The sequence below is a fragment of the Symphalangus syndactylus genome, chromosome 7, assembly GCF_028878055.3.
Source record: "Symphalangus syndactylus isolate Jambi chromosome 7, NHGRI_mSymSyn1-v2.1_pri, whole genome shotgun sequence".
Lineage (NCBI taxonomy): Eukaryota > Metazoa > Chordata > Mammalia > Primates > Hylobatidae > Symphalangus > Symphalangus syndactylus.
Window position 1 is genome coordinate 7,385,817 of NC_072429.2, and position 24,290 is coordinate 7,410,106.

Below are 24,290 nucleotides of genomic sequence, written 5' to 3' on the forward strand. Positions count from 1 at the left end.
CCGGCCCGCTCCGCACGCTCCGCTCCCGGACGCCGACGGCGGCGGGCGCTTCCGCCTCGCGGGCCTCGGCCCGGTGCGAGCGGCACCGCGATGTGGCTGAGCCCGGAGGAGGTGCTGGTGGCCAATGCGCTGTGGGTGACGGAGCGGGCCAACCCCTTCTTCGTGCTGCAGCGACGCCGGGGCCACGGCAAGGGCGGCGGCCTTACGGGTGAGAGGCGCGCGGGCGGCCGGGCCTGTGGGCGCCGCGGCTGTGCTGGCGGCGGGGCTGGCGGCGGGCGGGTCCGGTTCCGGCCCGGCCTCGGCGCGTCGCAGCGGACACACACGCCAGCGCGCGGCGGGGCGGGGGCGCGAGGCCAGGACCCGGGAGCCGGGCGCGGAGGGCCCGGGGCGGGGAGGCGAGGGGCTGGCGGGGGGCGAATGCGCCCTCGGCGGGCTCTCCTCAGGTCGGCGTGGGGCGGCCGAGTGGACACCTGCGGCGGCTTCTGCCCGGATTCGGCGCCCGCGAGCCCCGGGGGCCGTGCGGCTTCCCGGGATTTCACCGCCGAAAGTTAGCGAGACCGCCCTGTCCTCATTCTCCACCTCAGTTTCCCCAGGCGCCTCTAAGGGGCCAAGTGACGCCAGCGCACGTTTTCTTTTGCCCCTTCTTCATGCCCATCTCACCAAAGTATCGCCCTTTTAGCAAGATCAGAGGTCCCTGGAGCTGGCCGCACCCCCGTTCCCCCAGCCTCTCCTCCCCCACCTCTCCTGCTCCTGGCTGCTCTCAGAGCTGCCGACCCAAGGCTGTGGGTAGCAGCACAGGGTGTTCCTGCAAGGTGGCCCTTTGTGGACCCGGGTGCCACCATCACACAGGATGAGGCTGGACAGGCACCCTTGGAGTCGTGCAGCCTGTGGGATCCAGGGGAGGCCCAGAGGCCACTCCCTCCGCAGGTGGTGTCCAGGGCCCCTCGTGCTCCAGGGCCTGCGCGCAGCCCTGCAGAAGCCCGGCTGGCTCAGGCTCAGTGCCTGTGCTCTTCGGGACACCGATTGTTGCCCTCCAGGAATGCGGTCCCATTGTTGCCAGGTCGTCCAGTTTATCAAGAGCATTTTCTGTGAATCATCCTGATTTTCAGTGTTAGCAGCTAATAGCCAGTTGCGGACGGAGGCTTCTCCTGGGTCGCGTTTCTTCATGTGGAAGAGACTGTTCTGTTCGCAGGAACACTGAGTGTTCCCTTCAGCTTCGGGCTCCCTCCCAGTGGGCTTCAAGGATCTCGGGCTCCTGTGCTGGACCTGCCTCCTAGATCCAGCTGTTCAGTGGGAGTTAGTCGGCAGCCCCTGTGGCCAACCTCGAAGCTACTGCAAGCCCGATGAAGAAAGCGAGGGACCGGCACCTTTTCTTCCGCCAGCGCGCCAGGGTGTCATATTTGGAACACTTGTGCTGCGCTCGGCAGGCTTGTGTGGGTCATCTCATTGAACGGGCGGGTGCAGGTGCAGCCCGACCTCTGTACACCTCCTTCCTGCGGGCTCTTCTCCTTTCCACCTCACTCTCCGTGTCCCCTGGGACCGAGCTCCCAGGGTCCCCCCAAGGGAATCCTTCTTTGAACCCTCTCCGCACTGCTAGGTTTGGTGTGTCCTGCTGTGCCCTCTGACAGGGCCTTCCTTGTGCCATCATGGGCATCGTGGCCTCCTGAGTACTGTCCTCCCTGAAGAGGAGCAGACAGGGATGTGGTTTTATTCAAGCCATCTATTAAAAACATGCCAACCTAGACTTTTCATTAAAGAATCTGAATAGCTAGCTTGGCCAACATGGCAAAAACCCTTCTCTACTAAAAATACAAAATTTAGCTGGGCATGGTGGCACGCGCCTGTAATCCCAGCTACTCGGGAGGCTGAGGCACGAGAATCGCTTGAACCCAGGAGGTCGAGGTTGCAGTGAGCCGAGATGGCGCCATTGCACTCCAGCTTGTGCGACAGAGCGAGACTATCTCAAAAAAATATTAATGGACTATGAAACAAAAGTGTTAAAGTTGAATAATAGCAATAAAAATTGTTCTGACATCAACAGGAAAAATGGTAACAAAATATTTTCAGATCATGTCAAAAGCAGCACTTCATTAAAAGGAAGAAAAAATTTCAAGTAAAAACAATAAACAGGTGTTTAGATTGCTTGATAATTAGTGAATCAAACAATGATAAAAGCTATATATTTCCTGCTGATTTGTCAGAAAATAGTGACACTGACAAAGATAGCATTACCTAAAAAATAAAAACAAAGATAGCGTTGCCACAAACTGGTTAATGTGTGTCATCTATCAAATGGGTATATGTGATGAGAAGAAAAACTTGAAATGCCCTAAAATGTTTCAGTTCAGAAATGAAAAACTTTCTATTTTCCCAAATTTGACAATTCTAAAAATCTTGACATCTTCAGTTATGGTTTTTGAGGCTAAAAGAAACTTCCTTAAACTGTCGGTAATAAAAATCAGTCATGGCAAAGGGAAGACGTTATCTTCCTGTTCTTGATATGGAAAATAATGTTGCAGAATCATTGTCCTGTGTGTGTGTGTGAAGCGATGAACACATGACCGAAACTGTCAGGAAGACGCACTTCAGGAGATGCGTCTGGCAGTTAAGAAAGCATTGTGTTGGTTTTCTGGATTTTGTGACATTTGTGATATTGTTCTTTTTTAGCTTTAATGTGTAGCTCCGCACTTTCTCAGTCTAAAGCAATACTTGTCTTGTAGTCTAGTTTTGTATACCTAAAGAGGGCTTCCCAGAATTGTTTAAGCTCTGGCCCCACGAAACTTGCATCTGCCTCTGCCTGCAAGTGTTTCTGAGCCAGGAGAAGAAGCAGATGCTTCCAGGAAGAAGTAGAAGGGGATGTTTTTGATCGGGATCAGACACTGGCTGAAGGCCTTTGACTGCAGGGGTCATTCCGGACGTTTCCCTCGTTTGGCTGGACCCTTTGGGTAGCGTCACCATCCTGTCTGCCTCCGGCCAGACTCAGCCTTCAGGGGCCTCAGTCCGGCCCTCCCCTCACCCTCCATGTCTCTCTGCCCTGTTCCTAGGTCTTCTCGTGGGCACCCTGGACGTGGTGCTGGACTCCAGTGCCCGCGTGGCCCCCTACCGCATCCTGCACCAGACCCAGGACTCCCAGGTCTACTGGACAGTGGCGTGTGGTAGGTGCCCTGAGTGGTGAGGGATGTTGGGCAGGGCCTGCCCTGGAAGGGCCGTTGCCGAGAGGAAGGGGTATGTAGCCCACATGCCTGGGCGGTGTTCCCTGCTGACAGCACAGCCCAAGGCTGCAAGAGGGAAGTGGAGGAGCCTTCGCTTCCATCTTAGAAAGGCAGCTCCACTGCCGGGCGCGGGGGCTCAAGCCTGTAATCCCAGCACTTTGGGAGGCCGAGGCGGGCGGATCACGAGGTCAGGAGATCGAGACCATCCTGGCTAACACAGTGAAACCACATCTCTACTAAAAAATACAAAATATTAGCTGGGCGTGGTGGTGGAGGCCTATAGGCCCAGCTACTCGGGAGGCTGAGGCAGGAGAATGGCGTGAACCTGGGAGGCGGAGGTTGCAGTGAGCCGAGATCGTGCCACTGCACTCCAACCTGGGCGACAGAGCGAGACTCTGTCTCCAAAAAAAAAAAAAAAAGGCAGCTCCGCTGGTCATGGGGACAGGGCAGGAGAGGACAGCCTCATGGAGCCCCATGTACCTCTAGGGACGCAGGTGTGGGGCTAGCCAGTGTCCACATTCTCATGCCACCTTTTCTCAAGGTAGACACAGCCAGCCTCATTCAAAGATTCCATGTTTGCAAATTGGCCTCTCAATAAAATGTATTTGCAATCCCCAAATCAGTACTTCCAGCGATTTTGTGGTCATTTGGAGTCATTCATGGACACATGCACGTTCAAAGCAGTGAAGAATTTGAGTCGCCTGATGCCCATGTCCCCAGCTGAGGCAGAACAGGACGACGCTCTGCCTTCGTGATTCAGCTCTCATACTGCACTTGTGTGTCCTGTTCACAGTCTCTGCAGTGCCTTGTTTTTCCCACGTTTGTGCTCGTTGCTGATGACTTGGCTGTTTAAAATGGCTCCCAAGCATAGCACCGAAGCGCTCTTGTTCCTAAGAGCAAGAAGGCTGGGTTGTGCCTTGTGAAGGAGATCCGTGCATGAGAGCAGCTTCATTCAGGCGTGAGTGATAGTGCTGCTGGCCATGAGATCAGTGCCAGTCGATCAGGGATACGTATTAAATAAGGCATCTTTAAACAAACACATGTAAAACAGTTATGTATCGGTCAGTTGACAAAAGTGTGATTAGAGGCTCGAGGAACCTAACCCTGTGTTCCCCCGGAGTAGTAGTTCAGGATTCGCTGACAGTGTTCGCGGCCACCTTACAGCATCTGACCACCTGAATAACGAGAATCCGCTGTAGTTGGCCTCCTAGGTGGAAGCGCACTCACCCTTCCAAGAGTGCGGAGGGAAGTCCCCTTTCAGCGGGCACCTGCTGGGTTGAGTTTGCTCTGAGAAGATGACAGTCCTAGCTGACACTCAGACAGCGCTTCCTGTGTGCCAGGCACTTGCCTGAACCACCCGGTACCTCCAGAAGGCATAAGTACTTCGGTCTTCTCTATGTTGAAGGTGAAGAAACTCTGGCCCAGAGGGTTGAGTAACCTGCTCATAGTCACACAGCTGCAGTTCAGACCCTCTCGGTGCCTCTCGGAAGCAGAAGCCATAGCGCCCTTGTTCCCCAGGGCAGTGCTTTCCCTCGAAGGCCTGGGAGAAGATGATGAGACTCAAAAGTTTGTCAACCTCATGGCTGGACCCCAGCTTCAGGAGGGGAAGGGTCAAGGAAGTAAAAGCACAGGGCAGGCGGCACCCCAGGAACAGCCCCACTCCCGGGTGGGCATTCTGCACGGGCATCCTGACCAGCAGTGCCCTTCTCCCTTGCAGGACTGAATACCTCAGTAAGAGTCAGGAAGGGGAGTTTGTCCAAGGCCAAGCAGGGAAGCCCAGTTAGACCCCAGATCTCTGGCTTCAGAGCCTGAGTGGGCCCTGGGCGCAGCAAGAGTTTGCCAGAGGACGGACTTCCTGTGGGGAGGGGACCATTTCTGAGTGGGCCAGGAGGTTGGTGTGTGCTGATGAGGAGGGGAGCTGCTTTAACATGCGCCCTTGAGATTTCTATCTCTGGCAGCAAGAGCTGCCCCTCCCTGGGGAGAGAAAAGTGTGAGGGGCAGAGTGGGAATCCCTTCAGTCACAGCAGGCCTGGTGCTGGGAGGGACCCAGCCACAGCCACACGGCGGAGCCCGTGTACATAGCCCCATGCCACACACTTGACCTCTCCCCTCCTGCCAGGCCCAAAGCCCTGTACTGGCCCTGGCTGTGCCTCGCTTTCCTGCCAGCCAGGCTAGGCCCCAGAAGCAGCTCACCAAGACCAGACTTGGCCCTGCCAGCACCTGCTTAGTGAGTCCTGACCCTCTAGCCTGGTATTTGAGGACACCTGGGGGTCTGCCTGCCTCCATTTCTGGCCTTCTCTCCCCAGCTCACAGCCTGGCCTTCAGCCGGACCACACAGCTGCAGGGCCTGGAGGAGCCACACCCCTCCTGGCTGCTGTGCCTAGTGTCCACCATGCCAGCTAACCTTCCCTCCCGCTCCGCTGAGAACTGCCCAGACTCCACAGACCCATCCTTCCTGCTTACTCCTCTGGACATGACATGTCTGCGCATGCTTTTACGTTGAAGCCCATGAGGCCGGGAGCTCCCGAGGGTGAGGGCAGGCACTGCAGCCAGGCACCCAGGGTTAGGATTCTGGTTTGATCACTTCCCAGCTGTATGACCTTGGGTAACTTATTTCACCTCTCTGTGCCTCAGCTTCATCTGGTAAAATGAAAATAATGGTACCTGTCTCCACTGTGTTCTGAGAATGAAATAAGATAATCCATGGAAAACTCTGGAAACAGAAATAGCATTTAATACTCTAATTAGCTATTATGTTATTTTTATTCCTAGCACCTAGCATAGAGATGGAATAGTTTCTTAGTGTAAAATGAAGATTGAGTTACTTTTAACTAATATTTTTTAATGCACATATGTAAAAAAAAAAAAAAAAAAAAAAAGTGGTTTTTTTTTTTTTTTTTGAGGCATTCTCTTTCTGTTGCCCAGGCTGGAGTGCCATGGTGCAATCACAGCTCACTGCAGCTCTCTGGCTAAAGTGATCCTCCCACCTCAGCCTCCTGATTAGCTGGAACTGCAGGCCCACGCAACCATGCCTCATTTTTTCTATTTTTTGTAGAGACAGCCATGTTTCCCAGGCTGATCTCAAACTCCTGGGCTCAAGCAATCCCCCTGCCTCAGCCTCCCAGACTGCTGGGATTATAGGACTGAGCCACTGTGCCCAGCCTATAAATATTTTTAATTAAAGTGCTGACACATCCACACAGGCAGCGAGGAGATTTCTTCTGTTTGTTTTCTAGGAATGTATGTATAAAAGAAAATAATACAGTAGAGCTGTACCACATGTAAATTTGGCTTCCAAATTCAACTGTGGGTTCCTGGCAAAGACACCGAAAAAGAAATCTCTACCTACCAACTAGGCCTTGGCCTCTGTGCATCAGGGAAAGGAGGCTATAATAGAAATGCAAAGAAAAATGAAAAAAAAAAAGTTTAAAGTAAATTATGGATGACTTAAGGGGCTTCCAGGAGTAATTCTGGGGGCCTTTTGTGACTCACTGCAAGCTGTGTGATTCTGGGTGGAATCGTTTTCCCGTGGGCGTCCTCCCCCAGGCCAATCGGGAGGATCTGTCCTGTGGCCTCGCTTCTTAGGTCAGGGTCTGCTTGAGGAGATTTGACAAAGCAAACAAATCAGTCCCAAGCAGAACAGCCGGGCTGTGACACAGCCATGAGCGGGTGCCACGGGCTGGAGCAGGTGACAGGCCCAGCCTGGCCTGGAGGGAGGGTCAGAGCTGTCTCCAGCTGGCAGAAGAGCCTGCTCAGGGAGGGAAGGAAGGTGGCCAGGGGCAGGCACGCCAGCAGAGCCGTCTGGTTCACACATACTCTGGACTCTCGAGCATGGCGCCGAAGCGCTCTTGTTCCTAAGAGCAAGAAGGCTGGGTTGTGCCTTGTGAAGGAGATCCGTGCATGAGAGCAGCTTCGTTCAGGCGTGAGTGATAGTGCTGCTGGCCGTGAGCTCAATGCCGATCGATCAGGGATACGTATTAAATAAGGCATCTTTAAACAAACACATGTAAAACAGTTATGTATCGGTCAGTCGACAAAGGTGTGATTAGAGGCTCGAGGAACCTAACCCTGTGTCCCCCCGGGTTACTGGTTCAGGATTCGCTAACTCAGCGTTCACGGCCACCTTACAGAATCTGACCACCTGAATAACGAGAATCCGCCCTGTCTTGGCTGAGGCTGTCTTCATGCCTGGTGGGTGGGCCTCCTCTCCCACCCCCCGACAGCTGAGAACGATTCAGGATGTCATTCGCTCCTCATCCTTGTGTTCGTTCAGCACAGGCAAAACCCCAGAAACAGGTGCTGGGGGTAGGGGGAGCCAGGCCAGGCAGAGATCTCCCCTCATCCCTTTGCTCTTCCCCCTGGGGCTTCTTCCCCGATTCCTTAATGGGAGCAAACAATTCTTCCAGCCTTTGAAAGTGGCATCGTGCTGCCTTCTCTACGTTTTTGTTTTGTGTGTTGTTTTGTTTTTTTGAGACGAGGTCTCACTTTGTCACTCAGGCTGCACTGCAGCCTGCACCTCCCAGCCTCAAGCAATCCTCCCACCTCAGCATCCTGAGTAGCTGGGACCACAGGTGCATGCCACCACACCCAGCTAATTTTTTGTATTTTTGGTTTCGCCATGCTGCCCAGGCTGGTCTCGAACTCCTGGGCTCAAACGACCTTCCTGCCTCAGCCTCCCAAAGTGCTGGGATTACAGGCATGAGCCACGGCGCCCAGATTTTCTCTACATTTTTTTTTATTTCCATTGGGCCTATGGAGGACAGGGACCCCCTCCCTCCTAGGTGGAGCAGACACTAGGTAAGAAGGTGGCCAGGAGAAACTGAAGAGAGGGACAGTAGCTACTCACCTGCCCAGCAGGAGCCTAGCTGGCCAGGGGCCTGGAGTCTTTTTTTTTTTTTTATACTTTAGGTTTTAGGGTACATGTGCACAATGTGCAGGTTTGTTACATATGTATCCATGTGCCATGTTGGTTTGCTGCACCCATTAACTCGTCATTTAGCATTAGGTGTATCTCCTAATGCTGTCCCTCCGCCCCGCCCAACAGTCCCCGGAGTGTGATGTTCCCCTTCCTATGTCCATGAGTTCTCATTGTTCAATTCCCACCTATGAGTGAGAACATGCGGTGTTTGGTTTTTTGTCCTTGCGGTAGTTTACTGAGAATGATGTTTTCCAGTTTCATCCACGTCCCTACAAAGGACATGAACTCATCATTTTTTATGGCTGCAGGGCCTGGAGTCTTGTAGGAAGCTCCGGCTGCTTATCTGTGGATACCTAGATTCTCAGGAAAGAGCTGGATTCATTTATACAAAGTATGACTGTGTTTGATTAATCACATACATAGCAAAAGCCACATTAAGTTCTTTCAACTTGAGGAAAAGCATAAGTTAGCAAGCTTGCAGGTGCATAGACTATTTCTAGGACACGTTGGAGACGTAGTGACTCTCCTTGTTGGCTTCAGGGACAGGTGGAAACATTCTCTCCCACACGACTGTGATTCAGCCTGGACGTTTAATTTTTTTTTTACCAGGACCATTTATTACTTTTGTTATGCACATATTCATCAGCTTAAGAGGGAAAAGCAGCTTGAAGATTCTGGTCACTTAGATTTAGCAAATTAGGTCACCTACTTTCATCTCGCTTCTTTGAATTTGCGTTTAAGGCCTGGTGAATTTGTGATTTTTCTTTTACTTCACCAAACCTCTTCTAGGTTCTTCCCGCAGAGAGATCACAAAACACTGGGAATGGCTGGAAAATAACTTGCTGCAGACACTGTCCATCTTCGACAGTGAGGAAGATATCACCACCTTCGTCAAGGGCAAGATACACGTAAGGTTTACTCGCCACTCCCTGTTCTCACCCTTCCCTGCCAGCAGTGTTCTTGTGTGTTATCCTATTTAATCTTCACGATGTAGGGTGCGTCCCCATTTTACAAAGGTGGAGACTGAAGTGTCAGCGCTCCTTCTCTTGGAGTTGAAAGGGGCAGAGGAACTCGTGACCCAGGAAAGCCTCTTCTTACCCTGGCTGGGCACTGGAGGCTGCTGAAGCCTAGTGCGGGGCTTCCATTCCTACCCAAGTGCCTTAGAAGGTATATGCAGATAGATAATTCTGTTTGCCAGAAGAGATGCTGGAAACAATAGGATATTTTGAGTTATTTTTTATTATAAAACTAACGTTATTTTAAAAGACACATGCCCTTTACCCAAAAATTCCATTCCTTGGATTTTACCCTACAGTGTATTCATATATGTAGAATATACAGTTTAAAGGGCCAGGTGTGGTGGCCCACATCTGTAATCCCAGCACTTTGGGAGGCCAAGGCAGGCAGATCATGAGACTAGGTTAGGAGATTGAGACCATCCTGGCTAACACAGTGAAACCCTGTCTCTACTAAAAATACAGAAAAATTAGCCAGGCGTGGTGGCGGGGGCCTATAGTCCCAGCTACTTGGGAGGCTGAGGCAGGAGAATGGCATGAACCCCAGAGGCGGAGGTTGCAGTGAGCCGAGATCATGCCACTGCACTCCAGCCTGGGCGACAGAGCGAGACTCCATCTCAAAATACGCCGTGAGGAGCATCTGTAAAAAAGCAAAACTCCAAAGAGAGAGGATAACAAAACAGCCTTAAACCAGTACCTTTAAGAATTTAGACAAAATGGGGCTGGGCGTGGTGTCTCACACCTGTAATCCTAGCACTTTGGGAGGCTAAGGCAGGTGGATCATTTGAGGCCAGGAGTTTAAGACCAGCCTGGCCAACATGGCAAAACCTTGTCTCTACTAAAAATATAAAAAATTAGCTGGGCATAGTGTTGTGCCCCTGTAATCCCACCTATTTGGGAGGCTGAGGCACAAGAATTGCTTGAACCTGGGAGGCAGAGGTTGCAGTGAGCCAAGATTGCGCCACTGCATTCCAGCCTGGGCAACAGAGTGAGACCCTGTATAAAAAAAAAAAAAAGAATTTAGACAAAATGGGCACTTTATTAGAATAACATTTATTAATTTCCAGTTGCTTCTGCAACAAATTACCATAAACTTAGTGGCTTAAAAGAACACAAATTTGGCTAGGCGCGGTGGCTCACACCCGTAATCCCAGCACTTTGGAGAGAGATGTTTAGATCGCAGCTGCGGTAGCACTGGTGGAAGAGAAGAAAAACCCTTTTCCTTTCCTTCGCCCCATTTAGGTTCTTGGCTGGGGCTCTGTTACAAAAGGCAGATTAACAAGAGAAAAACAGAAGTTTACTAATGTGTATATCTTATATATTCATGGGAGAAACCTGGATAGGTGACTCAAAAGTTTAGTTAGAATTGGGTTTTCACAGCCTCTTAACGCAGGAACAGTCCACTTAAAGAACCATAACAGGACAGACAAAAACAGCTTAGGCTTCCAAGGGCAGGAAACTGTGAGAAGATAATACATGGGATGAAACTAATGGAGTAAGGTTTGTTTGCAGATGTGTGCAGTGTCATCTCTGGGCTGATAGGAATCTAGAATTGTCTCCAATAAAGGAGAACGTATATCCAGCTTTTAGGCAGAAAGGGGGAGGGAGGGCAGAAAGAGCTTTTCCTGTGTTTGCTGCTGCTTAATTGCCTTCAGCTCAAAATACTTCTTATGTCAAAAAGGCATATTTTGGGATGGCATATTCTAGTTTCCTTCCCTGGCTACTCTGAGAAATAGAAGAAATCAGAACAGATCCCCCCTTTCAGTCCTCACCTAGGCTCATGGCTGTCCTCGCTGCCCATGGACAGAGGGATGGGAGGTGGCCCAGCCACCAGCACTGACCTTGACTGACTTTAGTTTATCTTGTAATTGTCTTTCTAGAAAATCAACGTGTACATGTTGAGCTGAGGGCACTGCTGAGGACCTGTTTTACCCCAGGAGGCTTGGGGCTGGCTCTGTGGCCCAGGGGGATGTCTCTGGGCACCCTGAGCCCTGCAACAATGCCAGCAGCATGAGGGAGTATGAACGGGCCCAGAACCTGTGGGTCCTGCCGCTGGTTTGTGTGCAGGGCCAAGAGGCAGGAGGCCCCTGGCATACAGGGGGCCAAGTGCAGAACGTCCTCCAGGATGTGATAAGAGAAGCACTTTACAGAACAGAGCTACAGGGTGATCCCATTTGGGCAGATAAAGGAAAGAGGAAAACATACATTTGCTTATGAATCCGTCGGTGTTTGCATGTCTGGATGGAACCAGGAAAGTCACTACAGAGAGCGAGAAAAGATTCCCTTTTCACTGAATACACATTTCTACCGTATGCATTTTTTACCATGTTTATGGATAATACGTTTCAACAATTTTACATGAAAATAACTGAAATATTCATTTTAAAAGTGTCCGGCCAGACACAGTGGCTCACGCTTGTAATCCCAGCACTTTGGGAGGCTGAGGCGGGCGGACCACTTGAGCCCAGGAGTTTGAGACCAGCTTGGGCAACACGGCAAAACCCCATTTCTACAAAAAGTACAAAATTAGCCAGGTGTGGTGGAGTACACCTATAGTCCCAGCTACTCGGGAGGCTGAGGCAGGAGGATGGCTTCAGCTGTTGAGTTGAGGCTGCAGTGGGCCATGGTTGAGCCACTGCATTGCAGCTTGGGTGACAGAGTGAGACCCTGTCTTAATTTTTTTAAAAAGTCTCTGCTCACAACTGGTGATGACAGTAGTTCAGGGAGTTGCAGGAACTTTGTCCATAGTCACACAGGCAGCGTCTCTCATCCGTGTGCCTTGACTGCAAGCCAGCAAGAGCCACCGACTGTTCCCACCTGTGCCTGTAGCCCTTAGACCAAGGTCCATGAGTCCTGGGTTCCCTGGGCCTCTCTGCTCCACCCTTTGACCTGTCCAGGACTGTGCAGGGCAAGCCCTTGTCCTTTGCCTTCCTCCAGGGGATCATCGCAGAAGAGAACAAGAACCTGCAGCCCCAGGGAGACGAGGACCCCGGGAAGTTCAAGGAGGCTGAGCTGAAGATGCGGAAGCAGTTTGGGATGCCTGAGGGCGAGAAGCTGGTGAATTACTACTCCTGCAGCTACTGGAAGGGCCGCGTGCCCCGGCAGGGCTGGCTGTACCTGACGGTCAACCACCTGTGCTTCTACTCCTTCCTGCTGGGGAAGGAAGGTGAGCCCGCCCCTCAGTGTGCCCCAGCCCCCACACCCTCAGCCCCTCCCTGCCCTCAGCCCCTAGATACTCCGTCCCCACATGGCCACCAGAGGGACCTCCCTGAAACCCAAATGTCACCTTGGCAGCCCAGGGTGGGACTGTCCGGCCTTGGCCAGGCGTCCACCTGCTCCCAGCCAACTTTTACCATGCCCACCACTCGCCAGTAGGGTTCTCTGCATGGTGACTCCACACGCCTGCCCTGCCCTCTTCTGCCGAGCTGGCGTATTCGGGCACACGTCTGCCCCGAATTCCTGGTGATTCCATGTCATGCAATGCCTTGGGTGCGTGCCACAGCCCTCATCTGCTGCAGGTTCCTCCCTGCAGACATCCCGGCCACAGGATGCGAGCCTGGTTTCCCAGCAGCTCCAGAAAGAGCCCCCAGGGTCTTAGCCATCCCCAAGCACACCAAGCCCTCCTCCCTCCTCGCCTCCCTCGGCCCACAGCCTCCCTGTGCCCCTCCGGCCCTTGCCGCTTATCTGTCACGACCAAGTGGCCAGTCACCTCCCATCAGTAGGGGCTGTGTCCTGCTGTGTGTTGGCCGCACTGTGCTGTGACTGTTCACACCTCCATGCGTTCCCACCTGGGGGAGCTGCTGGGTGGGTCTCAGTGATTCACCTCTGCACATTTGTTCCTTTCCCGTTCAGCCACTGGTGGGGCAGACACCACCGTGTGTGGTTGGTCTGGAAGGCAGTGGACACCTCAGTGGCCTGGTCCCTCCACATGGAGGGCGTGACCTACCCCAGCCAGGCCTGGGCCTGCAGGAAGTGCTGCCCCCAGAGCGGTTCCCTGGGGTGGGCCTGGGGTACGGATGGGCATCAGGAGCCTCACCCTGCCAGGCCCTACCCCGCGGTGTGTCTGTCCCTGCGGGCACAGTGAGCCTCGTGGTGCAGTGGGTGGACATAACGCGTCTGGAGAAGAACGCCACCCTGCTCTTCCCGGAGAGCATCCGTGTGGACACCCGTGACCAGGAGCTCTTCTTCTCCATGTTCCTCAACATCGGCGAGACCTTCAAGCTCATGGAGCAGTTGGCCAACCTGGCCATGCGGCAGCTGCTGGACAGCGAGGGCTTCCTGGAGGACAAGGCCCTGCCCAGGCCCATCCGGCCACACAGGAACATCTCAGCCCTGAAGCGGTGCGTTGCCCTCCAGGGCTGGGGTGGGCTCATGTGAGCCAGGTCCCTTGGCTGGGACCTGCCTGGTCCAAATGTGTAGACCTGGAGAAGGTGTCCACATTCACCCCTCATGGGCTCCCCACTCGGGAGGGAAGCCAGGTAAACAGACCATTGCAGTCCCGTGTGGAGAGGCAGCAGGAGATAGCAGCGATGTCCTGAGGATACCACTAATGGGGAGGAAGCTCTTCACACTTTATTCCTCTTGGCCCTACGATGAGAAGGGGCTCTTACCATCCCTAGGTATCAGACAAGGAAGCTGAGGCACAGAGAGGTTAAGTAACTTGCCTGAAGTCCCTCGGTGAGTGAGCAGTGGAGCCAGGATGTAGCCACCTCAGCCAGGGTGCGCTGACGCCCCCAGAAAGGCTCTGCTGAATCTGGGTTCAAGTGCACGGCCTCCATCCCACCATGATTGACAGCTCTCCTGTATACCCCAAGACTCCTTGGCCAGAGGCCCCTCACAGCCATGGGACCCCCAGGGGTCCTGAGTTTGATGTGGAAGCAGACCTCTGGGTCTGAAGCCAGCCAAGGAGATGGGCCATGTGTGGCTCTGAGGTCCCTGCTGCCCTGTCCAGGGGACTGATAGGCAGGAATGCATCATAGCAGCCGGCCCTCCCGGGCTACTTATGTTTGGGTTCCTAGGTTGTAGCTTATAGGAAACTCCAGAGGCTAGCCAAGATCTCTGAGGTTCCCTGGGTCCCACAGCCAGCCTGAGCACAGCCAGATTCACACCCCTGTGTTCGGTGACCTCATTCCAACCGGGCCATTTCCTGCGTTGCACCCACAGACTATGGTCTAGGCCCAAACTCTGGGGTCCACCTCCAGGGCCAGAAAATTGTGCAAGCATGTTGTCCTTGGGATGCGAGTGACAGGTTGGCTTGTGGGACCTTTTGGAAAGAACACGAGCAGAGATGGAATGCGACTACCCCTGGCACTGCTGGTGAGAATGCAGTCAGGCCCTGGTCGGGTTACTGCAGCCCAGGGCAGGCAGGAGGCTTCCTTTGGGGCTGGGAGAGTTTATGTGGACAGAGCCACCGAAGGGGTGAGGGCCTGGGCCAGGCCACTGTCACAGCCATCAGATACACAGGTGTGCATTTGTGTTAGCAGCCGCATGCTTTAGTTTAAGCTCCACACCTCCCTGTGGGGAGCTTCTCACCTGGGTTTCAAGGTGAAACCTGGGGTTAGGCCTGCCCAGGGTGGATGAGTTGCCCAGGACCCTCCATCTGAGTGGGACCCAGTGCAGGCGCTCTGGGCTCTGCTTGCCCGTCAGTACCGAGGGATGGGTTGCACATTGCCCAGGCCAGCATCTAGGTGTCCTTTTCAGAGCAGTCTCAGGACACATTGCTTGCTGGCCACTTCTCCGCTGGTTATGTGACTGTTTCACCTTCTGCCTAGTCACTCAGCATGCATCTTTTATTGAACTCTGAGGCCCCTGAGCATGACTTGCTCGAGGGACAACCCCAGGGATCCTGAATCTGATGTGGAAACAGGCCTGGGGAGGCCCCAAGGCTTCCCTGTGAGTGTGCTGGTCCTGACCTTGTCCCCTTTCCTCCTGTCCGCCCACCTTGTTTTCCCAGAGACCTGGATGCCCGAGCCAAGAATGAGTGCTACCGAGCCACGTTCCGGCTGCCCAGGGATGAGCGGCTGGACGGCCACACGAGCTGCACCCTGTGGACGCCGTTCAACAAGCTGCACATCCCCGGCCAGATGTTCATCTCCAACAACTACATCTGCTTTGCCAGCAAGGAGGAGGACGCCTGCCACCTCATCATACCCCTGAGGGAGGTCAGCATCCCCTAGTTGAGAGGCCAAGGCCTTTCCAGCCCCGAGGTTTCAGTGGGCTCAGGACCAGCCTGTCCTGCTCTGCCCTGGCTCACTGGGGGGTACCTGGGAGGAGGCCCTAGCCCAGGCAGTCACATGTCACTCAGTGATGGGACAGGTGAAGGGTGTAGGACAAGTGAGCCCCTCCACAGGCACCTGCCCTGTTGGGGAGGCAGGTAACATGGTGGGGGCACACTGCTTGCCCTCTCGGGTCACTTGCCTAGTGGAGACAGGGTCTTCCACGCGTGAGTTTCCGTCAGGCCTGCCTTCCAGGCCCTGCAGGGCAAAGCGCTGCTCCGTGGCTGGGCTTAGAGGACCGTGTTCCTGCACCGGTCCCACATGTCACCCTCAGAGGCCACCTCACCAGTCCTGTCTGACACACCACCTTGGCGTGGCTCAGCTCCAGCAGGCCGTCAGAGGCCGGCCCCCCCGTGGGGCTGCACTGGCTCTCACTTGCTCCTCCTTGGGTTTCTTGGACTCCCACAGTGACCCTGGTGGGAACAAGGCCATCTGTCCACTGCACTGAAGGGGTGTGGACAGCAAGGACAAGGGCCCTTGCCCAAATAGAAGGCATGAGACTGAGTCAGGACAGGTCCCAAGGCCTCCTTTTCCTTGTGGCCAAGCAGGGCACTGACTGTTTAATTATAAGAAGCAGCAAGTGAGATTCTTAACTTAAAGACCTCCCTGCCATTTGCACAAATCCCTCAAGTTGCAGACGTAGCTGAGAATAGGTGTGGGAGAGTTGCTGCCTCAGTTTCCCCAAGGGAAGTCAGAGGGAAGGAACTCAGAAGAGCCACAGCTCCAAAAGCTCCAGGTCGAGAGGCTCAGATGTGACCCGAACCCCACATTCTGTTAGCACCAGGGCCCTGTGGATCTGTCCAGGGCACTGTACTGACCTGTCCCCCAGGCCTAGGGGTCTCCCTGACACCTGAGGCTCCGTTTTGCATTTCTCCTGCCGGGCCCTTGACATCTCAGGTGGTAGAGAGCCCTGGCAGAGCTTGGGGGGGCACGACGAGCCCACGCTGGAGGATGAGTGTGCCCTGGTGATGGAACTCTGCAGCTGGTCAGGGTGGAGGCTGCCTGCCCAGCCAGCGCCGACCCCTCAACACACCTGCTCCTCCACGTTCCAGCCTGCAGGCTCCTGCGCACGCAGCGTACTCTGCTGTGGGTGTAGTGGACTCTTGAATTGCACTCCCAACCATGCCCTTCCATGCTTCCCTTGGGAAGTGACCCTTCTTCCACCCTTTGCCCAGGTAAAAGCCACATATCAGCCTAGATTCCGACCTCTCCCTCTTCCCTGTGTCCTACCTACAGCATGTGTTGCCAGCTCACCCCGCAGAGCTCAGCCCTTCCTCTCCACGGCCACCACCTAAGACACCATCATCTGCTTTAGCCACTCCCTAACCACACTTAACCGCCACCCCCGCTTTTTTTTTTTTTTTTTTTTTTTTTGGAGACAGGGTTTCGCTCTTGCCTATGCAGGAGTGCAGGGGTGTGATCATGGCTCACTGCAGCTTCCATCTCCCGGGCTTAAGTGATTCTCCCACCTCAACCTCCCGAGTAGCTGGGACAACAGATGCGTGCCACCACACCTAGCTGTTTTTTTTAATTTTTAACAGAGACGGGTTCGTTATGTTGCCCAGGCTGGTCTCAAACTTCTGGATTCAAGCGATCCTCCCTCAGCCTTCCAAAGTGTTGGGATTACAGGCCTGAGCCACCACACCTGGCCTAACACACTTAGCCCCTTTATGACGCATCCTCCCACAGCAACCAGCAAAATGTGAAATGTCAGTGGGAGCATGTTGGCACCCTGCTTAGAGTCCTCTAGAGGCTTCTCCCACCTGCCTCCTGTGACCTGTGAGGCCTTCTGTGCACCTCTCCCCCTCTCAGACCTGCGCCCAGGCACACCCCATGGATATGTTCACACACAGACATAAAAAGTGCACACTCAGGCCGGGCGCGGTGGCTCACGCCTGTAATCCCAGCACTTTGGGAGGCCGAGGCAGGCAGATCGAGGTCAGGAGATCGAGACCATCCTGGCTAACACAGTGAAACCCTGTCTCTACTAAAAATACAAAAAATTAGCTGGGCCTGGTGGCGGGCGCCTGTAATCCCAGCTACTCGGAAAGGCTGAGGCAGGAGAATAGCGTGAACCCGGGAGGCAGAGCTTGCAGTGAGCTGAGATCGCGCCACTGCACTCCAGCCTGGGTGACAGAGAGAGACTCTGTCTCAAAAAAAAAAAAAAAAAAAAAGTACACACTCACCCCCACCACTGCCCAGCTCACACTGTCCTGGCTTCTCTGGCCTTCTCTTCCTCCCTCAGGCAGTCCTACTCCCCTCCGCAGGGTGACTGCTGTGCCCCCACCCGTCTCTTCCCCAGCACTCACCTGGCTGGACCAGGTCTCAGCTCAGTGGCCACCTCCCCTGGGACCACCCAGCCTTCCCTCTTCCCAGCACTCACCCCCGCTGACTGCTCAGCTGGTGCATCCCTCGTCCGTCTCCCTGCCAGGCCTTGGGCTCTGCAGAGGTGCCCACTGAAAGCCTGTCCCGTGCCCTCCACACCTCAGAGGGGTTCAGAGTGGAGCTCCAGGACCCCTGCTGTCAAGAAGTGTTCCCTGGGAACAAGTGCAGGGGACAGTCCTGCAAGCAAGGGACTGCTTGCCCTGCTTTAGGACAGCCTTCTGAGAGCCGGTGAAGGCCAGCAGCTGGGCTGAACACTTTACATCATCCTCAGAACCACCCTGCACAGCCAGTGTGCTCCCCCCAATCGACAGGAAAAACGGGACCTTAGAGGCACAGGCAGCTTGCTCGGGGTTACGCGCAGCGGGTGGCAGAGTCAGAATATGAGGGCAGTCGGGCCACTCACTGCATTGTGCCCAGGAGAGGACAGCTGCATGACAGTCTGCCATTCACAAAGCATGCCCAGCTGCAGGGCCTGAGATGCAGACACCCAAAAGAGTTCTTCCACCTTCTCAGGTGACCATTGTCGAAAAAGCTGACAGCTCCAGCGTGCTGCCAAGCCCCCTGTCCATCAGCACCAAAAGCAAAATGACATTCCTGTTTGCCAACCTGAAAGACCGTGATTTCTTGGTTCAGAGGATCTCTGACTTCCTCCAGAAAACACCATCCAAGCAGCCAGGCAGTATCGGGAGCAGGAAAGCCAGTGTTGTGGACCCTAGCACAGAGGTGAGAAGCCCCTTGGGAGCAGCAGGGTCGAGTTGGGCCCAGGAAGAGCCAGGGCATCCATCAGCCTCCGCACTGGAGCCTGACCCCATGGAGCCTGCTGTGGGCCTCCGCCTAGGGGCAGATGTGTCAGAGCTGGCAAGAGACCCCTGGCCCAGACCCACACTGCCCAGCAACATCACAGCCTCTCTGCACCCCCAGCCACACACCCCGGTACTCCTCACTCCTGCTGGGTCCATTGCCCATGAGGAACCTTCTCTGGCCGTCCTTTCTGCATTGCTGCTGCACTCGGAGCAGAGCCACACTGTGGAGTCCTGTACACTTCGGCTTTGTTCCCATGACCTTCCCTGCCAGGCGTTCAGGCTGAAGTTCTTGACGGTAGAACCGCAGTATCACTATTGTACCAGCAAACTTAACAAGAATTCCTTAATATCATCAAACATTGTATTCACACTTCCCCATGTGCAAGTGTACTTTTCACGGTTTGATTATTTGAACTGAGGCACACAAAAGTCACACATGTCACTGTTGGTTGATAGGTCTCTTAAATCCCTTTAATCTACGGGCTTCTGCTCCACCTAGCTCTTGTTTATTCTTCCACAATATTTGAAGGAATATTTGAAGGAATGGGTCACTTGTGCCGTAGAGTCTCATCGTCTGGTTTTGCTGATTGCATCCGCTGTGGGTGTTTAGCAAGCTCCTGTGTCTCTTGTTTCCTTTAAGTTGGTTGAGCAATGAGACCGACAGCCGTGATCACATTCAGGCTCAGCTGATTTTGGTTCTGGCAGGTCTGCCTGTGGGCAGGCTCGAGGTGCTGTTTACTTCCAACAAGAGATGTCTGGCAACCGGCCACCTCTCTATGCTACCGTCAGTCATTCAGAATATGCCTGAATCCAGTGGCCAGTGGCATGCTCATTCCATTCCTTCTTTCGTCTGGGAGCTGAAATTCTCCCAAAGAGGGAAGCTGACCCCAGGCACGGTTCACAGAGGAAAGGCAGAATACATCTTTTACTCTTCCCTCTTACTCATCAGTTGTCAAAATAATGATGAGTTGGTTTTCTAGTGTCTTCCACATGTGACCAGTGAGTTTTTTGGTTTACTTTTTATTGTAATTATGAACGTATGGATTTAAGCAACTTGATGTGTGTCTTTCCACTGGAATCACTATGCTTATTCTATCTGTGGTCAGAGGGGCTCATCTGGGCTGGCCCTGAGTCCCTGGGCACAACACTGGTCGTCTTTGATTGCTTGCTTTCTGGTGTGACAAGATGGATGTGCTGCTGCTGTCGTTGAGTCTGAATTTGCAAAAACATTTGGCCATTAGAAGAGTCCATATGCAAATTCACAGATCCAGCTTCTCTGGAAAAGTCAGTGCCCAGCCCTACAGGCCCCATCCCATTGGACAGCGGGCGTGGGAGCTGTGGCTGTGTGTGTCCTCAGTGCTCTAGAGCTGTGTGTGGTCTGGCCCAGGCAGGCCTTTACATTGTCCGCCCCAATAATAGATGCTAAATAAATTACTACGTCGATGAGTGTGTGGGAAGGGGTGGGCGGAATCAGTGTGGATTGGAGACATGAAGAAAGGTGTGGAGGAGGTTGGGCTTCATCTGGGATTTCAAGGAAGAGTGAAGTTGGATTGAGTGGCAGGGGCAGTGAACAGGGTGGTCGAGTCTCCTCTGCCTCCATGAGGCCCCACACTTCCTGAAAGCTGAGTAAGCGCCCCTCACAGCCCCTCCCAGGCACTCGGCTTCAAGCAGCCACACATATTTCAGTGCATTCCTGTTAGGTGCCAGCTGCTGTTCTAGGCCCCAGGAGTAGAACAGTGAATGCATTGGACAGAGTGCCTGTTCACTTAGAGCTAATATTCCAGTGAGGGAGACAGTAAGCAAATAAACATACAATATGTCAGGCAGTGATACGGGCTGTGGGTAGAAATAAGGCAGGATGAGGGGATCAGGAGTGCCAGGGGAAAGAAGGGGGCTCTATTTTCTCTCTGTTGCTCATGGGCAACCTCTGATCAGGCAGCACTGGAGGAGAAACTCGAAAGAAGCAGGGGAACCAACCGTAGCCTGTGTGGGGCAGGGTGTTGGAGGCAGAGAGCACAGCAAGCTGGGAGACAGGATTGGACGTGGCGCGGGCTCCTGGGACCAGGGCTTAGGAGACTGACCAGGTGTAGGAGGTGAGACCAGAGAGGTGGCAGAAGGCCAAGTCACCGAAAGCCCGTAGGCCCTGTGAGTGCTGCAGCTTTGACTCTGGGTGAGAGGGGAAGCCAGTGAAGAGTCATGACCAGAGGAGGGCATGACCTGTTTACGTGTTAATGGGGTTACTGTGGGCATCCATGTTGACAGTGGATTAGAGGTGCCCCATCTAGTACAGCAGCCACATGTGGCCATGGAGCGCTGGAAATCCAGTGGGTCCCAATGGAAATGTGCTGTGACCGTTCAAATCACTATACGCAGGTTTTGGAGACTTAGTATGAAGAGAAAAACATAAAATACCTCCATCTTTTTTTTTTTTTTTTTTTTTTTGAGACGGAGTCTTGCTCTGTCACCCAGGCTGGAGTGCAGTGGGGCAGTTTTGGCTCACTGCATCCTCTGCCTCCCAAGTTCAAGTGATTCTCCTGCCTCAGCCTCCCGAGTAGCTGAGATTACAGGCGTCCACCGCCACGCCCAGCTTATTTTGTATTTTTGGTAGAGATGGGTTTTTGCCATGTTGGCCAGGCTGGTGTCGAACTCCTGACCTCAGGCGATCCACCTGCCTCAGCCTCCCAAAGTGCTGGGGTTATAGGGGTAAGCCACCGTGCCTGGCCACTCCATCATTTTTTAATTGATTCCTGTTGAAATGCGAATATTTTGGATATATTGGATTAAGTCAAATATATTGTTAAAATTAATCTCAATAATTTATTTTAGGACTTTTCAATGTGGCTACTAGAAAATTTACAATTACATTTGTGGCTCTCATCATCTCTCTTGGGCAGTGCTGGACTGGAGAGTGGCAAGAATAGAAGCAAGGAGGCTGGCTGGAGCCCGTCACAGAAGCAGGGGCACAAGATGATAGAGTCGAGCATCAAGGGTAGGAACAGTGCAGGTGGTAAGAAGGGGTCAGATTCAGGAGATACTATGTGTTATGTGGTAAAATACACATAACAACATTTACCATTAAGTACATTCACATTGCTATGCCATCACCACCATCCATCCACAGAACCCAGCCAAACTGACCTTCAGGTATAAAGACCGTAGGTAAAGAACACACAGAGGAGTTCAGGGGCTCTCTCAGCTTCTGTGGAGTCTGCTGGAGAACAGACTCCAGACAACCAAGGAGTGATGGAAGCAGCTTGGGCCTAAGGACTGGTGGTAGCATTGATTATATTTAGCTGTGGAATTAAGGTTAGATAGTAGGAATAGAGGTGACAGTATATAAATGTTACAGTCTCTGATGATGGAGACATAGTACAATCAAAACCTGAGATTAGGGAGGTATATGAGGCTGGGCTTGATGGCTCACGCCTGTAATCCCAACACTTTAGGAGGCCGAGGCGGGCGGGTCACCTGAAGTTGGGAGTTTGAGACCAGCCTGGCCAACATGGTGAAACCTCGCACCTATTAAAAATACAAAAATTAGCCGGGCATAGTGGCACACACCTGTAATCCCAGCTACTTGGGAGGCTGAGGCAGGAGAATTGCCTGAGCCCAGGAGGCAGAGGTTGCAGTGAGTTGAGATCACACCTCTGTACTCCTGCCTGGGTGACAGAGCAAGACTCCATCTCAAAAAAAAAAAAAGAAAAAAAAAAGGGAAGGTATATGGAAAGTAGAATAAGCTCACTGATTGCCTTATTAATTAAAAATATATCCTTTTGATCAGATGTTGGCAGAGAGGGAGGAAAGTGGGAAGAAAAGGCCTACTAGCTAATTTCAATATTGCTTGTAGTAGGGAATTGACATCTTAAAAAGAGAGGACTAAGGGAACTATATAATGATATTAGCATAAAATATTACAGTATAAATATACACTTTCTAACACAGGGAAAAAAAACTTGAAAAGGGGAAAGGAGACAGTGGGATTAAGGATCTCTTTCAAGAAATTTTGTATAAAGGTCAGCAGAGAGTAACGGAGGTAACTTTTGGGAGGGCTAGAATTTTAATTGAAGTTTAATATATATATCCAAAAGTACACATACAGTGTACAACTGGATGAATCTGCAGAGTGAACATCATATGTGACCAACACCCAGCCAAAGTGAGGGTGGGCTTTAGGGGAATAACAGTGCAATTCTGTGCTGGAGAGTGACTCCTGCAGAGAAGGCAGGGGATGGGGTCCAGGTGCAGGCAGGTGGGCGGGCAGGAGGGCACCCGTGGAGGGCTCAGATTGTTCCCATGTTCTCAGCTAAACAGGAAAAAGTGTGGTTCAGTGGGATGCAAGGATGGCAAGTGGTTTTGGAGATTTATGTGGGGTGGTTACCTCGGGGAAGCGGGGAGGACCAGACTAGGAATACATAGGATCCCAGGCAGCTCTGAACACCCACCTGAGGCCAGTGAGCCCGAATGTAAGGTGGGACCTGAGCCAAGCTTCTGCCGAAAGCAGCCTGGTCCCTGAGCTCGGTGCCGCGCTTGCCACCTCGCCGGGAGCACACGTCTGCTGCACACCACACACCCGGCGGTCTGGCTCCTTCCCTGGCACTGAGATTTGTGATCCTCCAAGGCACCTCACAGCCTGCGAGCCCGTGTGTGTCCTAGTCGGTCCCTCTGGGGGAGCTCAGGGGGGAAGCAGGATCTCCAGGCAGGCAGTCAGTCTGCACTGGGGCTGTGCCCACTGGATTCAGGCAGCTTGTCGTAAACGTTTGTTTAAGTGGACCCAAAATCCATTTCTAACATCACAGGGGGCAGAGGGGTAGACTGGGTGTGAACCTAGCAGCGTTCTCTTTTTTTTTTTTTCTTTTTCGTTTTATATTAATAACTTTATTAAGGTAAAATTGATATGCAATGCACTGTATGTATTTAAGGAATACAGTTCGGTACGTTTTAACATGTATACCCCCATGAAGCCATCGCCACAGTCAAGATCAGGGTTCTCTCAAAAAAACACAGAATGTGAAGTGTTTTAGGAGGGCGCCCAGCACCCTGGCAGCTGCCCCAGCCTTGGGTGGAGTGGGACCGTGGCCACGGGACCAGAGCCAGTGGGAGGGTGTGAGGGGTAGACAGCCCAGCCCAGGCCAGAGCCCACCATGGCGAACCGACCACCTGCCCAGCCAAGAAGCTCAGGCAGTCAGCTGGGCTTCTCCCCCACTGGACTTTGCTTTCTGCCAAGACAGCATCACTCTCAGGCCCGTGTGGCACCATGATGGCAGCAGCAGGCCTTGCATGCTCCCTGGGTTATCCCAACACTCCTGCAGAAGGGCCACTCATTTCCTTGGTAGCAACCGGGTGACGCAGTCACCCCAAACCCACCCTGAGCCCAGACCAACGTCACAGGCCATCGCCCAGCCCTCTGTGCAGCCCAGGAAGCATGGGCCCGAGGGTGGGCAGGGATGTGCCTCCACGTTAGGATAGGGCCTCTCCTGTGCTTTGCGCTGACCTCCCTCTGAAAAGGGCCCCACAGGGTGAGCCCAGAACCCGCTCCCTGAGGCTGACTCACTGGTGAGAGTGGGTTTAATTACTGAGGACTCGGTGTCCAGCAGCCAGAGAGGAGCTGAGGGCTGAGCTGCAGCCACAGCCTCCTGCCCAGCCAGACGGGCCCTTCTCCGTGCACCGTTTGCCCCCATGGC

At 53.3% G+C, this 24,290-nt stretch overlaps 1 protein-coding gene across 4 annotated transcripts in view; it reads left to right on the top strand.

Annotated features, from left to right (window-relative positions):
* Positions 1–24,290, top strand: part of TBC1D9B (TBC1 domain family member 9B) — a 42,156-nt gene continuing 17,866 nt past the window's right edge. For 3 of the 4 annotated variants that reach the window (XM_063642417.1, XM_055284944.2, XM_055284945.2), the window contains exons 1-7: positions 1–208; positions 3,045–3,155; positions 8,920–9,038; positions 12,084–12,312; positions 13,228–13,486; positions 15,100–15,307; positions 18,320–18,529. In XM_063642417.1, coding sequence (XP_063498487.1) covers positions 91–208; positions 3,045–3,155; positions 8,920–9,038; positions 12,084–12,312; positions 13,228–13,486; positions 15,100–15,307; positions 18,320–18,529 — 1,254 coding nt within the window. In that variant the 5' untranslated portion in view covers positions 1–90. The remainder of the gene's footprint in view (positions 209–3,044; positions 3,156–8,919; positions 9,039–12,083; positions 12,313–13,227; positions 13,487–15,099; positions 15,308–18,319; positions 18,530–24,290) is intronic. The other variant, XM_063642418.1, reaches the window with a different exon arrangement.